General features: G+C 43.8%; 1 protein-coding gene across 1 annotated transcript in view; it reads left to right on the top strand.

Moving 5' to 3' along the window:
* The window catches only part of POLQ (DNA polymerase theta), a 46,924-nt gene continuing 33,186 nt past the window's right edge, over window positions 1-13,738 (top strand). Inside the window, exons 1-4 of the mRNA XM_026050322.1 lie at window positions 1-70; window positions 6,874-7,004; window positions 8,301-8,457; window positions 11,438-11,546. Of these exons, the coding sequence (XP_025906107.1) occupies window positions 1-70; window positions 6,874-7,004; window positions 8,301-8,457; window positions 11,438-11,546 (467 nt within the window). The remainder of the gene's footprint in view (window positions 71-6,873; window positions 7,005-8,300; window positions 8,458-11,437; window positions 11,547-13,738) is intronic.

The following is a 13,738-nucleotide window of genomic DNA, read 5'->3' as shown; positions in this document are numbered from 1 at the left end:
ATGTTCGAATGGCAAGCAGAGTGTCTAATGCTTGGACAAGTTCTGGAAGGGAAGAACCTAGTTTACTCAGGTATGCAGACGTTTGACAGTGCTTCTTACTTTGCCAGGACCATTCACAAGAACATACTGCTGCTCAGTGGTCCATATCTAGCAGATACAAAGGTCAACATACTCTTTGTTTTGGAGAATCACAGAATGGTTAAGGTTGTGTGCAGAAAATCTCGCTGTCAAGAACTGAATGTCCAAAAAGGAGACGGAGGAGACCTACAACTTTATTTGAATAAAGGGAGAGTCCAGCAGCCATATCCCTGTGGGGTCTCTAAAGTTGCTGGAGGTCACAGCCCCCTTTTTATCCTGATTTCCCAGCCGCGGTGGCCCTCTCCTTTTCCCCACTGACCAAGGTACTCTGGAGTTACAGCCTTCCCAGCTGCCTACACCCAACTCGCTGCCTCCCTCCATGTGTTCTCACCTGAGGTCACCTGGCTGCTTTGTGCCCCTCTCTCCTGGCTCCGCTTACAGATATTCCTTTGTTCCTTTGTACTGCTCATCAGCCAAAGAAGGGGGAGCGATTTTCTTCCTCCTTTGTGAAAATACAAACTTACAAACTTGTGTGTGTGTTCTGCTCAATCCCAAACTTCTGTGTGTGTTTTCTGCTCTATCTCCCTCTCCCCCCCCTTTTTTTTTTTGGTGAAGATATTTTATGTTTACAAACATCTACACTCATCACCTATGGAAGTATAGGGGACTCTGCATAAGTTATTAACTAACCACCTGGGTTTGACAGGACTAGCTACCCCTCCTGGATTCCCACAGAGCTAACACTTATTTTCCTGACCCGCTCCCAACCAGCGGTACAGATCTACAGCCAGATAGCCAGGACTTTCCATCCTCTTCCTTTGACTGAGAAGTTCAGATTTCTGAAGTTTTGGAAATCTTAACTCTGGTGATGAGTCCAACCATGCTCAGCCGTCTTGATTGATGTTTCTGTGGTTAGTAATACCGGATAAGGTCCACGGCACTTTGCTAGCAGTGCTGCTTCTTTCCATTCTTTGACCAGGACCCAAATCCCCTGGTTGGATGTTATGGACTGCAGAATCCAAGGAGAGGGTCTGTATGAGCTGGACTTTCTGTCAGTGAGACTTCACAAGAGAAAGTATTCTGACCACATATTGCTTTAAATATATGTTACTTATTTCCATCTCCCTACCAGGTTGGGTGTTAGCAGGGTAGGGAATCAGAAACATTATTTCAAAAGGGGACAGTTGAGTGTCTCCCCTAGGTTTTGTTCTTATTCTTGCCAAAGCCAATGGTAGAAGTTGTGTCCATAGCATCTTAGTGTCTAATATCAATTTCAAAAGATGCCTTTTAATATTCCCATTCATCCTTTCCGCTTTACCAGATCTCTGGGGAGGCCAAGGGGTATGCAAGTCCCATCGAATCCCCAGGGCAGTCATGACACCTTGAAGGACTTATCCTGTAAAATGAGTACCTCTGTCCAAATCTGTCACCTCTACTCAGTCATATCTTGGAATTATTTGTTCTAAGAACACCTAAACTACAGACTCAGCTGTTACTGAGGCAGTTGACAGTCAGAAATGCCTCGGGCCATTCTGTTAGCTGGTGTACTATTACCAGAAGATGCTTGGCCACCCTATACGGAGCATCTCAGTAAAGTCTACCTGGCATTGTTGGAATGGGCACACAGCCCAGGGTCGTCCTCACCTCCTAACTTGTGGCTCGGCCATTGGCCTTATCACAAATCAGACAGCCCTCAATAACTCGTTTCGCCAGAACAAAAAGACCAAGGGCAGCACAGGTTTTGAGGAGGGCTTCTGACAGTCCTCTAGAACCCCAATGGCTTCATCTTTATGTATCAATGTCTTTCCTCAGCAAGTTAATAAACCTCTTCCTCCCACTATTTTCCAAACATATGTACCACTCCATATGCATATCTAAAATCTTTAAAGATACTCATCACCTTGCCTTAGTATAATGCACAGGCTCTTATTAGAGAATACATTTCTTCAGTTTGGGCTGACCAGGTAGACGGTAGCTTTCCTCCTTCTAGGAGCTCCATTCCTTTACTGACGGCATATCTTGTGGCTCTCTTCCCTTCTAATACTCTTGAAGATCCATGAATATTTAAATGCATTGCCCCATCTGGCCAAAGGGTACCTTTCAAATCCACCCTAGCCTGAGTCTGGAGATCTGTTACCTCCAATTCTTCTCCCTTGGAGCCAGTCAGGCAAGAATCGTAGAATGCTTAAGGTTGGAAGGGACCTCAGAGGTCATCTAGTCCAACCCCCCTGCTCACGCAGGGTCACCTACAGCATGGGGCACAGGGCTGCGTCCAAGCGGGTTTTAAAGATCTCCAAAGAAGGAGACTCCACAACCTCTCTGGGCAGCCTGTGCCAGGGCTCTGACACCTTCATTGTCAAGAACTGTTTCCTTAAGTTCCTGGGGAACTTTTGGTGCCTCAGCTTGTGGTCATTTTCTCTAGTCCTATCGCTGGCCACCACTGAAAAGAGGCTGCCCCCCTCCTCCTCACTGCCTCCCTTGAGGTATTTATACACGCTGATCAGGTCCCCCCTCAGCCTCCTCTTCTCCAGGCTGAACAGGCCCAGCTCCCTCAGTCTTTGCTCACAGGGCAGATGTTCCAGGCCCCTGATCATCCTCGTAGCCCTGCGCTGGACTCTCTCCAGCAGCTCCACATCCCTCTTGTCCTGGGGAGCCCAGAACTGGACACAGTCCCCAGATGTGGCCTTACCGGGGCTGTGTAGAGGGGGACGATCCCCTGTCTCGACCTGCTGGAGACGCTCTTCTTACTGCACCCCAGGATCCCGTTGGCCTTCTTGGCCACCAGGGCACACTGCTGCCTCATGGGCAGCTTGTCATCCACTATGACACCCAGGTCCCTCTCTGCGGGGCTGCTCTCCAGCAGGTCCACCCCTAATCTGTACTGGTGTCCAGGGTTATTCCTCCCCAAGTGCAGGACCCTGCACTTGCCCTTGTTGAACTTCATGAGATTTTTAACCACCCAGTTGTCCAGTCTGTCCAGGTCCCTCTGGATGGCGGCAGAGCCCTCAAGAAGCTGGGTTAAACCCTCCCCCCTGCTTAAATTTAAATCTTCTCGTCCATTTAGAAGCCCTTTCAGTTAGTAATGCCTTGCCCTGGTGTGTGATCTTGACAACAAGGGATCTTCATGTGGTCAGTTTTGGCCTCAGTTACCATTAGGACCATGGCTGCACAATTCCGCAGACAATAAGGCCACTCCTTAGCCACTGGGTCTATCATTCAAGAAAAATAAGCTCCTGGTCTTTGCATGCCTCTGTGCTCTTACACTAAAATTCCCTTGGCATGATCCTGCTTGACATCCATGTATAATACAAATTCTTTCTCTGGGTCCAGAAGAGCTAAAGCTGGAGCCTTGGTTGATTATCTTATAATTTTCTAAAGCTCTGCGCCTCTTCTGTCCATACCACAACACTGGGGGTGCTCTGGGCCAAAAATTCACACAGTGGTCCAGCCAAAGCAGAAGAGTCCTCAACTCAGGCTCTGCAACATCCTGCTAGTCCTAGGAACCGTCATCTCTCCTAGACCTGGGCAATGGCACTTCCAAAATTCCCTGAATTCTTTCTGGGTCAAGGCATCGCAAACCTCTGGTCAAAACATGCCCCAAACATTTGACCCTTCTTTCCGCCACCTGTGCCATCCCCTTAGACCCCTCACACCCTTTTTGGGCCAAGAAACCGAGCAACTTCGCAGTGCCTTCGTCCACCACCCCGTCTTGTTCCCCTGATAGGAGCAAGTCATCCACATACTGCACTCACCTGCCTCCTGGGGGTGAATTCCTCCAATATTTTCTGCAAGGTTTGTCCAAATAGGACCAGTCCCTCCTGTGTTCTTGCAGGAGGACCATCCATGTCAATTGTTATTTTATTGTAGCAGGTTGTAACCCTTTCCCTCCCCTGAAATCAGATACTGCTTTTTAGAGACTACCTGGCCTGGTTGCTTTAAAGTTATTTGGAGAGGTTCCATGTCTAGTTTTCCATATTTTCCTGGGACTGCCCACACTTCCGAATTCACTTCAGCATAAGCGTTATAAGGCATTTTGCAAAAAATAACAATAGTATTAGCTTATCTATCATCCCTTACAATATCAGTTTGCATTCCCAATTTAGCCGTCAAATCCTTTCCCAGCAGATTGCAATCACAATTTGGGACAAAAAGAGAACCATACATCTCAAATTTATTACCCACATCTGCACTTCTTAGATATTCATCTATCTTTTCCCCCACCCCTATAGGATCATCTAAATAAAGGTGCAGTTCTTTCTTTAATCCCTCTATATGGGTGTTCAGGGACAGAACCACAAATCCAAACCATCCCCTGCGTCCTGTCCTCTCAGTGGCACCTGTCAAGAGACATTTGCAGAACTTTTGTCTGAACTTTAGGGGCTTTTGGCACCTCATACTGGGCTCCCCTTTCTGATTTCCAAAGGTGACAAAGTGGCCTGTTTCTCCTCCGCACTGTCACCAGAAGCAGCAGATGCAGAGGGGGCAGGAACTGTGGCTCCCAATGAGTCTTGATGACAAGAAGAGGGCAGGCACTGGAGGACATCCCACATGTCCCCACTTGTTCTCCCTACCCCCTCGTCAGACCCCCAGTTCCCCTTCTTCTCCTCTCCCTTCTTTTACATAGATTCTTCTAGATGTCGTCCATAACTATACTGACACACATTCTCCCTGTTTCCCCTCTAAAAAGGGATGAGACCCTTTTCAGTACCACTGAGATACAGGCACAAGACCTGACAAAGACTAGGATCCTCATCTGACCCTACAGGGGACCACCTAAATCCCCCTGGTAACTTATATTTTGGCCAAACAAAACAATATTTTATTATTACTTCCTTGATTAGTTTTGAGGGAATGCACAGTTATCCCAAACCCTCAACAGTCTCCCCAAGGCACTATATGGGGATAAGTCGAGGTTGACATTTTTTTCCAATATCCTCTTTTGGCTTCCCTTTGCTGCCCTCCATAGGCACCCATGTCAGGGTCGTCACCCGTTTTGCTCCGCATTATCCCATAGTACTCACCGGTGAGATTTCAGCAGTCCTTTCAGTCAGACTTAGTCCCTTCCGTGAGACTCAGTGCTACCTGACGGTCCTTTCCGTCAGACCTAGTCTTTTCCGTTGGACTTAGTGCTACCTAGAGGTCCTCTCTGTCGGACCTATCCTTTCCATTTGACTTAGTAGTCCTTTCTGTCAGACTACTGAGGACTCCCTTCCCGGTCTTACCTGTGGATCCGCTGCTCATCTGTCTCTGGACAGTCTCAGGAACCCAATCAGTCCTGCGGTGCTGGCTGTCGTCGAAGGGAGTTGGTCAACCCCCATCGCCGTCCACCGTCGCCAGAAGGTGGAAGGATCCCAGACGAGCCCCAAATTGTGCAGAAAATCTCGCTGTCAAGAGCTGAATGTCCAAAAAGGAGACAGAGGAATCCAAAAGCATTCCAATAAAGGGAGAGTCCAGCAGCTATATCCCTGTGGGGTCTCTCAAGTTGCTGGAGGTCGCAGCCCCTTTTTTATCCTAATTTTCCAACCACGGTGGCCCTCTCCATTTCCCCACTGGCCAAGGTGCTCAGGAGTTACAGCCTTCCCAGCCGCCTATACCCAACTCCCTCCCTCCATGTGTTCTCACCTAAGGTCACCTGGCTGCTTTGTGCCCCTCTCTCCTGGCTCCGCTCAGTCTCCCACCTTCCTTTATTCCTTTGTCCTGCTCATCGGCCAAAGAACGGGGAGCAGTTTCCTCCCTCCTTTGTAAAGATACAAACTAAGAAAATTGTGTGTGTGTTCTGCGCAAGCCCAAGCTTGTGTGTGTGCTTTCTGCTCAGTTCGCAGGGACCTTTGGAGATCATCTAGTCCAACCTCTCTGCACAAGCAGAGTCACCATGAGCATGTTGCACAGGGTCACGTCCAGGCAGATTGTGAATATCTCCTGAGAAGGAGACTCCACAGTATTTCTGGGCAGCCTGTTCCAGGGCTCTGCCACCCTCACGGTCAGGAGGTTTTTTTCTCACATTCAGACAACTTCCTGTGCTTCAGTTTGTGGCCGTTTTGTCTTGTCCTGCAATGGGCCATCACTGGAAAAAATCTGTCCCCCTCCTTTTGACACCCTCTTTTAAAATATTTGTACACACTGATAGGATCTCCTGTCAGCCTTCTCTTTAGGCTAAACACAGCTCTCTCAGCCTCTCATCACACAAGAGATGCTACAGTCCCCAGCAAGAGACCACATTAAGTACAAATTTCTCTTTTCTGCCCTGCCAGTATATTATAGACCTGGCTTGCTGCCTTTTTAGGAATGAGAGACTTCTTTCCACTTTCTCTGTTAGTGTTCCTTTTGAGACTGATAAATAGAAGTCAGTTATCAAAGACTGTCTCGTTTTAATATGGATTATATCAAGCATGAACTGAACGACGGCAGCAATGTTAAATAAAAGTACTTTTGAAAGTTTTATTTATTATCTGATGTTTTTAGATAATTAGCCTTTCATCATTGTTCTTCACCTTGTTAATGGGGTGGCAGCGTTGGGCTAGGGTGTAACTTGGGTGTATACTCTGCATAGGAAGGTGAAGGTCTCAGAGCAACACTGGGATGATGCAGATCTTTGAAGCGGGAGTTTCTTGGGGTTGAATCTGAGCTTTATTGACCTTGGTTCCAAAGACATGGGGCCTCATTGCCAGATGACAGTTATTCACTGCTCTCACCTTAGGATATTGTTTCTTACACTAGTTTTATGATGCTTGTCCATTGGATTTTTATCTGCTTTAACCTTTAATAAAACAAAACAAAACAAAAATTTTCTTCCAGCTCCTACCAGTGCTGGGAAGACACTTGTTGCAGAATTGCTTATTCTGAAGCGAGTGCTGGAGACTCGCAAGAAAGCTCTTCTAATCCTCCCCTTTGTCTCTGTGGCTAAAGAGAAGAAACGTTATCTGCAGGTAAGTAGCGTTCAGGAGGGAGCATATATGGATTACAGTTGCTGGGTCATGTGTTTTAAAAAGTTGTAAGTCTTTTCATGGATAAAAAGGAAAAAGACATTCTAAGTTAGATTAAAAAAATGAGAACTTTAGACAAAAAAGGAAACTCATATCTATTTAAAGGAGTTAATACATTTAGTCTTTGAGTTTTAAAGGATTGTTGTTTGCAATTGTATATGCCTCATAAGAATTTAAAAGTAAGAGTTTGTGTCTGAAAACTTACAAAGAGGAAATTTCATCGTTATCAGGTCATCATTTTGGCTTTCCTTGGGCTGTTCTAGCAGAATTTTCTGCTTTTGTTTTCACTTTGATTTTGCTAAAAATAAGTTTTGGCAGCGTGTGGCTGTCTTGGGTTCCTCATCAAAGCTATGTAAAAACAGTCTGCAATGGAAGCAGCCTTTTTAAAACAAACCTGCTTTTCCTTGAAGACTTTCAGATCAAATCTTGTTTCCATTAGTTAATATGATACAGTAATAGCAATTATTAAAAGCAAATCTAAAACCAGCGGGTGTTATGTTAATGGTTTCTAACATTTGAGATATACTGAGTGTTAGTAGACTGAGACGGTATCATAACCTCACAGATTACTAGGAAATGCTACAAACTGAATATGAACTTGTTGTGATTGATAATATAAAAAAAGTAAACATTTGCTTTAATCTCACAAAGTTGAGGATCATGTTTTATTACTCCTGGCCTAGTGTTTGGTTTTAGCTGCTCATGCTTGAAATCGTATGACATCCTGGCCATGTGGTTCAAGTATTTACACCTCTTTTTTAGTGCAGTGTATAAGTTGCCACAACTTTGGCACTATGGTTATCACCATTTCTTACCTTTCTCCTGGGAAACTTGACATCATTGTACTCAGGGTCCAACATTTGGCTTTTGCGTCAGATTTTTCAGGAGTCTTTTTATACGTAACTCACCGGTATTGTAACATGTTGTAAAATGTTTCTCATCTTCTTAATAGTAAATTCATCCTGTTATATACCACAGTAGGGCTCCCCACGTCATACTCATTTTTATGCCCTTTATCCCCTCCTGCAGTTATGGACTGGGTGGCTTCTGGGTGTGGATAGAAAAAAATACAGTGGAGTAGGGGGCAGTTAATAATAACTGACCAAGCTATAGTTTTAATCTGATTATCTGGCACATTACGTATCATGAGTTGTGGTTATAAGATGCAGGCTTTGAAGCAATTTCAGAAAAGTCAGGGCTCTGCCTCTTGGTGTGACATTCTGTCTCCTTGGAAAACAGGCCCTGTTTCAAGAGGTGGGGCTGCAGGTGGAAGGCTACATGGGAAGCATCTCTCCTGCTGGACGTTTCTCTGCCCTGGATGTTGCCGTCTGCACCATTGAGAAAGCCAATGGTCTCATCAATAGACTCATAGAAGAAAAGCAAATGGATTCACTGGGTAAAACACTAGGGCTTGACCATTGGAAGAATTATTGAATAGTGGTGTTTAAAAATGATTGTGCTTGTGCAGCATTTCAAGCTCACTTAAACTGAGGCTACCGCAGTGCAGGTCAGTTGTTGGCTCTACCTTTCCATCCCTTCCCTTGCAAGTCACTGCTCTCTGCCAGCTCCAATGCCAGCATAAGGCAAAGAGTGGGGTCAGGGTACCCTTGTTTATGTTGTCTTGGGTGCCAGGGAAACAGCTAATGTGTTGCCTTTCATTAGCGTCTTTCAGAAGGTACAGCTATGCCAAATGCCTTGGGCTGGTACATCAAATCCATGTTTTGCTGATGTTTTGCTGGGTTCTGCAAGAGGGAAGTGCCTGAGATGCATCAGATATATGCAAAAAGTCATGTGAATATAAGGCTTGAGCCGGCATATGTGTCCCCATCACTGATAATATCTCTTTAAAGCATAGCATTTCCTTTCACCATTTGAAACCTTCTCTGCTGCAACTGTCTTTTTCCCTTGCTCCCCAATATGACTAGGCAGCTGAAAAAAGGGAAAGAATTTTTTTTTGTGCTTATTTCATTTTTTTAAAGTCATCTTTTAATTAAAAAGACAAATTTTCCATATGAACTTTTTTTTTTATAAAAGCTGCAAAATACAAGAAAGGGCTGAAATGCCTTTTAACTATCATCTAAAGCAAGCTTGTCTAATACTGCAAGATTGTACCTTGTCTCCTAATTAATTCTAAATTTAGACCACTTCATAAGCAGGGTGTTCTATCTTTTGAGATGAATTATTGGGAGATGACTGCAAGTCTGTCTGGATTCTCTCTCAAACTCGAGCTGCTGCTTTTGTTGGTGTCAACCTCCTGCTGCTAACTCAGACTGCCTTTGCAAAACGTTGAGAGAAATTCAGATCTGTGCCTGACAGAGCTCTCCTTCTGTAATGAGGCAGTTCAAAGCAATGTGATTTTGCTAATTATCATATAATGTGTAGAGATTTTGAACATCCAGGTAGACAGGAAATGGAGATACTCCTCTTGGTCAGCCTCATTTCTTGACACTGATGCTAGAGAATTTTTTAGGAAGGCAGGTTGGAGACGAATCTTCTTTTTCAACGTGTCAGCTAGGAATGATGTGTAATATGCAGTCAGCCGTGAAATTTAAGCCTCTTCTTTTTCTTAATTTATAGTTTAAAAATGATGGCTTCCTTGGATTAAAAAAAAAAGCCTCTCTGCATGTTTTTAGTAACTTTAGATTTAAATGAGATGTGGATTGAAAGTAGCTTAGTTATTCTTGAATAAACACGTACAAAAGCCCTCAGCACTTTTGGATAGTTTTCCAGCAGTCTTCTGGGGTCACGCCTGATTTGCAGGCAGGAGGAGGAGACCAAGGCAGCCTCATTTTCAGTAGCGATGCAGGTTTGATGCCATCACAGCCCCACTTGCAGGCCTGAGCTTGTTGCCAGTCGAAAAGGCAATTGCGTGCTGGGCCCCATAGTCTTCCTCGGTGGCACTTCCATTTTAAGATGAGGCTATATTTGTGACCACCACTGGCTGCCTGATTACTCCAGCTGTGCTATCCAGGTGAGTGACGTCTGAGAAGATGCCACATGAGAGAAAAGCACCATGCGTGTGTGAGACAGCTCTCGTGAGCATGGAGGCTGCTCAGGATATATTGCAGCAGACAGCTGTAGCGTGGCCTTGAGCATTTGTTATCGCTGAGCAGCAACAGAAGTTTTAGAAGATGTGGCCCATCCAAAATAGAGTGACATTCCCTGGGTTTTAGCCTGCAGGTACCCTCTAGTGCTCCAGACTTTATTTCAGGAAGCAAAATGTGCTGCTGCCTGGTACAAAGACCAAGGTGTGCGAAGCTGTGTTCAATGCATTTTGCTTTGGTAGACAGCCCTGTCTCCACTGCAAGAGTTCAGCCAGATTGTTGTATGGGGAAGCAGGGAGAAACTTCTTCTGGTAGCTGAGTAATTCCCTATCTACTAGCAAATCACCAGTCTTTGTAAGGAAGCGCAGAATAGCAGGAATATAGGAAAGTGGAGGAGCTAAAGAGGTGGGAGTTGTGCAAGAAAGTGATGGGGGAGTGCTGCACTCTTTTCTAGCTTAAGTGGCTTGGAAGAGAAGGAGGAAGACAGAGAAAGAAAGAACATACGTAGGAGAGAGAGAGAAAAAAAGAAGGAAAATAGCATTGAGTTAGATAATAAAAGGTCAAATTTACCCTTAAGCTCCTGCTATTTTTGCTGTGCCAGCAAGATCTTTTTATATAGCTGTACCAAAGGGGAAAAAATAAAAACTCTACAGCAGCCACAGTAATGAAGCCCAGTGTCCTCTATTCCCTGCTTTTTCTGCTTTCCCTCAGTGTCTTTCATGCTTGTCCTTTTGACATTGCCAGATGGCCATTGAGGGCACATGTTTCTGCTAGGTGTGCTAGGTGGTTATTGTGAGGGGGAGCATCAAATGGCTGAAATGCAGTGTCTGTTCTCCCCTCTCTGGCGGGTTGACATCTCTCCAGGATATCCTCACCAGCTGCTGGTATTCACAAAGTGTTTTAGAAACTATTCTCTCTAATATATGTACGCATCTGGCAAGTTCAATAAAGGTGGCTGATAGATTAAAAGTTTATTTGAGGGAGGCAAGGATAGAGCGGTCTCATTTTTTTCAGAGGAAGCCAAAATTAAATAGTAGAGCTTATCCTGGTTTGATAAGTGAGGGAAAAATTATATTAGCAGGACACTCTCTGCCAGTGTAATTGCATCTGCTCTAGTGTTTTGTTTGTTTGTATGTTTTTCCTGTCATCACTGAATTGGCCAGGAGTGATGTTTTAACCCAGATAGTTATGATTTATCTCTTAGAAGATCCTGTGACTGCATTAAGTCGTAACAGGTTTTGATAAGCACCACTGGATGGGATGTGTGCATTTTTGTTTATCATGTGGAATGTGAAAGGAGATTGCTGTGTATAATGTGTACGTTTTTATCAGGAATGGTGGTTGTGGATGAGTTGCATATGCTGGGAGACTCTCACCGAGGATATCTGCTGGAACTCCTCCTGACCAAAGTTCGGTATCTTACGGAGAAGGTTGCAAAGAGGTGAGTAGACCAGTATGTTTGTCTTCCAACTATTATGGAGTTATGGATGGCTTAAATATTCTTTTTTTTTTTTTTTTTTTTATCTGGGTGGTTGGAAATTTGGATTAGCTTCAAGGTTTTTTTTGAGAGCTATGACCTAGAATACTTCGGTTATTAAGGGCTCATCATACCACCTCTCAGGAGGCTGCCATTGTAGTCAGAACCTCTTTCCATTGTGTTTTTAATTTGTGTTCTACCATGAGATTCATTCTCTCAGGAAAAGAAATAAGGATGTCATTTCATTTACTTTTTTTTAGCCTATTTTTTTTTAAACCTTGAGTTTGTTTTAATGTTTTTGCTAGTAAATTTTTGTTTTTCATGCAGTAGGCTTTCAGTCCTGCCGAAGCATGTTCAGGCAGCATTGGAGAGCTTGCATGCTCTTAACTTGTTGTAGAAAACTTACCAGAATGTGCTAGTAATCTGCTTAATTAGTACTGGTGAGGGTGATATGTGTTTTCAGTTGCACTGTGTGTCACTTCTCACCTCTGACATAGCTCATTTGATCCTGAGGTACCGATTAAATGGTGCTGAACCAGGCAGCAACATCGGACTAAGTTGCCAATTGGGATTTTACGTGAATTTCAGTGGTGTTAGTTAGGTGTCCTAAAACATATTCCCTGTAGAGCATATTTTTATTCTCCAGTCTCCCTTTTGCTCACTGTGTGTACTCATCAGAGAGCACACAGTAATGCTTTGGTTATTATCACCAACCTACAAAATGGAATGTTTAACGGTGTAATGCGTTCAGCTGTTATCTTGTAGTTTTTACTTTTTCTTGTTTTTTCATTAAAGTTCTCTGTCAAATATGCCAATAGGCACTAGGGCTCAGATTCTTCTTTCTTATGGTCAGACTGACTGTCTGTCATTCTCCTTACTACTTAGTAGCGTGAAGGTGGTGACTGTTTTCTGGCTTTGGTACTCACTTGAGAATCCCAGCATTGAAGACTGTTCTTTCTGTTAAGCAGCCTAAGCATTTTCTTTTTTTTTTTGTAATGAAAGATCCTTTATCCAGATTCTTTAAAGACTGTCCAGCCTTACCTGTTACCAAAATGACCAGCTGTAAAGCAGGGGGCTGTGTCTTTGCATCAGCAGAAAGTTCTTCGAGGGCTGGCGCCAGTGAGGGCATCCCTGCCCTCAATGTAGCTTTTGCAGGTACAGCCAGCGTTCTGCTGCAGATTTCTCTGCTTCCCAGCGAGAAGAGGTGATGTGAAACTACAAAGTTTCCATGGTCGTTGCCAGTGAGCAAGGCTTACGTTTAGTCATTGCTTGAAATTGAGCACTTCCTGCATATATAGTCTTCCACTATAGTCTTCAACATAGAGGTGGCAATTGGTACTTCATGCTGTTCTTAGGGATGTGTCATCTCCGTGTGCTTTCACTTGCCTATCTTGGAGTCCTTTCAGAAACTGAGTGTTAGGACCTTTCAGGAAGGTAAGTAGTGAAGTATAAATAAGAGGAGTATATAAAATATTGTATATTTTAGTGTCGCCCACTCTCCTCTTCCTTTTATTTTTAACCTTTTTTTTTTTTTTTTTAGTCTCATTCTATGTCTAGTGACATGGATGGGAAATGCAGACGACTGGTTGTAAGTTTAGAAGAATAAAAAATCTCATCATGTATACTTTATTCCAGACTTTAACATGCACATGTAGGCACCTAAATGAATAGCTTGAGATTTCAGGTCTGTTGAGAGTCCATTATTTCCCACTGAATTTAGTGGAACCTGCTGTTCAGCACTTAGGAAATTCGAGCTGACATTTTTTTTTGCTGCACTAAATATTTTGGTTTACAACTGTAGGCAAACCAGCCTAGAGTTATTGGTTCTGAAACTGAAACAAATGGAAGTGACCTAACAGAGTCATTTGAGCTTAGGAAGATTGCGGAGACTGATCTGCTCCTCTTTTTCCATGTTCTTGTTAATGGCGAGGAAATTAGTTTTTGTTTTTCAGTTTCTTCAAATGTGCAGTCAGCTTACAGCTGTTACTGCCTAAAGAAGCTAGAAATATAGATTCAAAATGAAAAAAAAAGGGTTGTATTATCTTGTAATGAATCAATAATTTGTCACTATGTTTGATTTGATAAAAGTAGGGTGTGCCTTGCTTCTTTTGCAAGAAGTTCAAAGAACAGCTTTTCACACCAAAAATAGGTCATAT

Source organism: Nothoprocta perdicaria, unplaced genomic scaffold, assembly GCF_003342845.1.
Source record: "Nothoprocta perdicaria isolate Ctin4 unplaced genomic scaffold, notPer1 scaffold_68, whole genome shotgun sequence".
Classification (NCBI taxonomy): domain Eukaryota; kingdom Metazoa; phylum Chordata; class Aves; order Tinamiformes; family Tinamidae; genus Nothoprocta; species Nothoprocta perdicaria.
The sequence above is the reverse complement of the archived record's forward strand: the minus strand, read 5'-3'. Positions and strand labels throughout refer to the sequence as shown.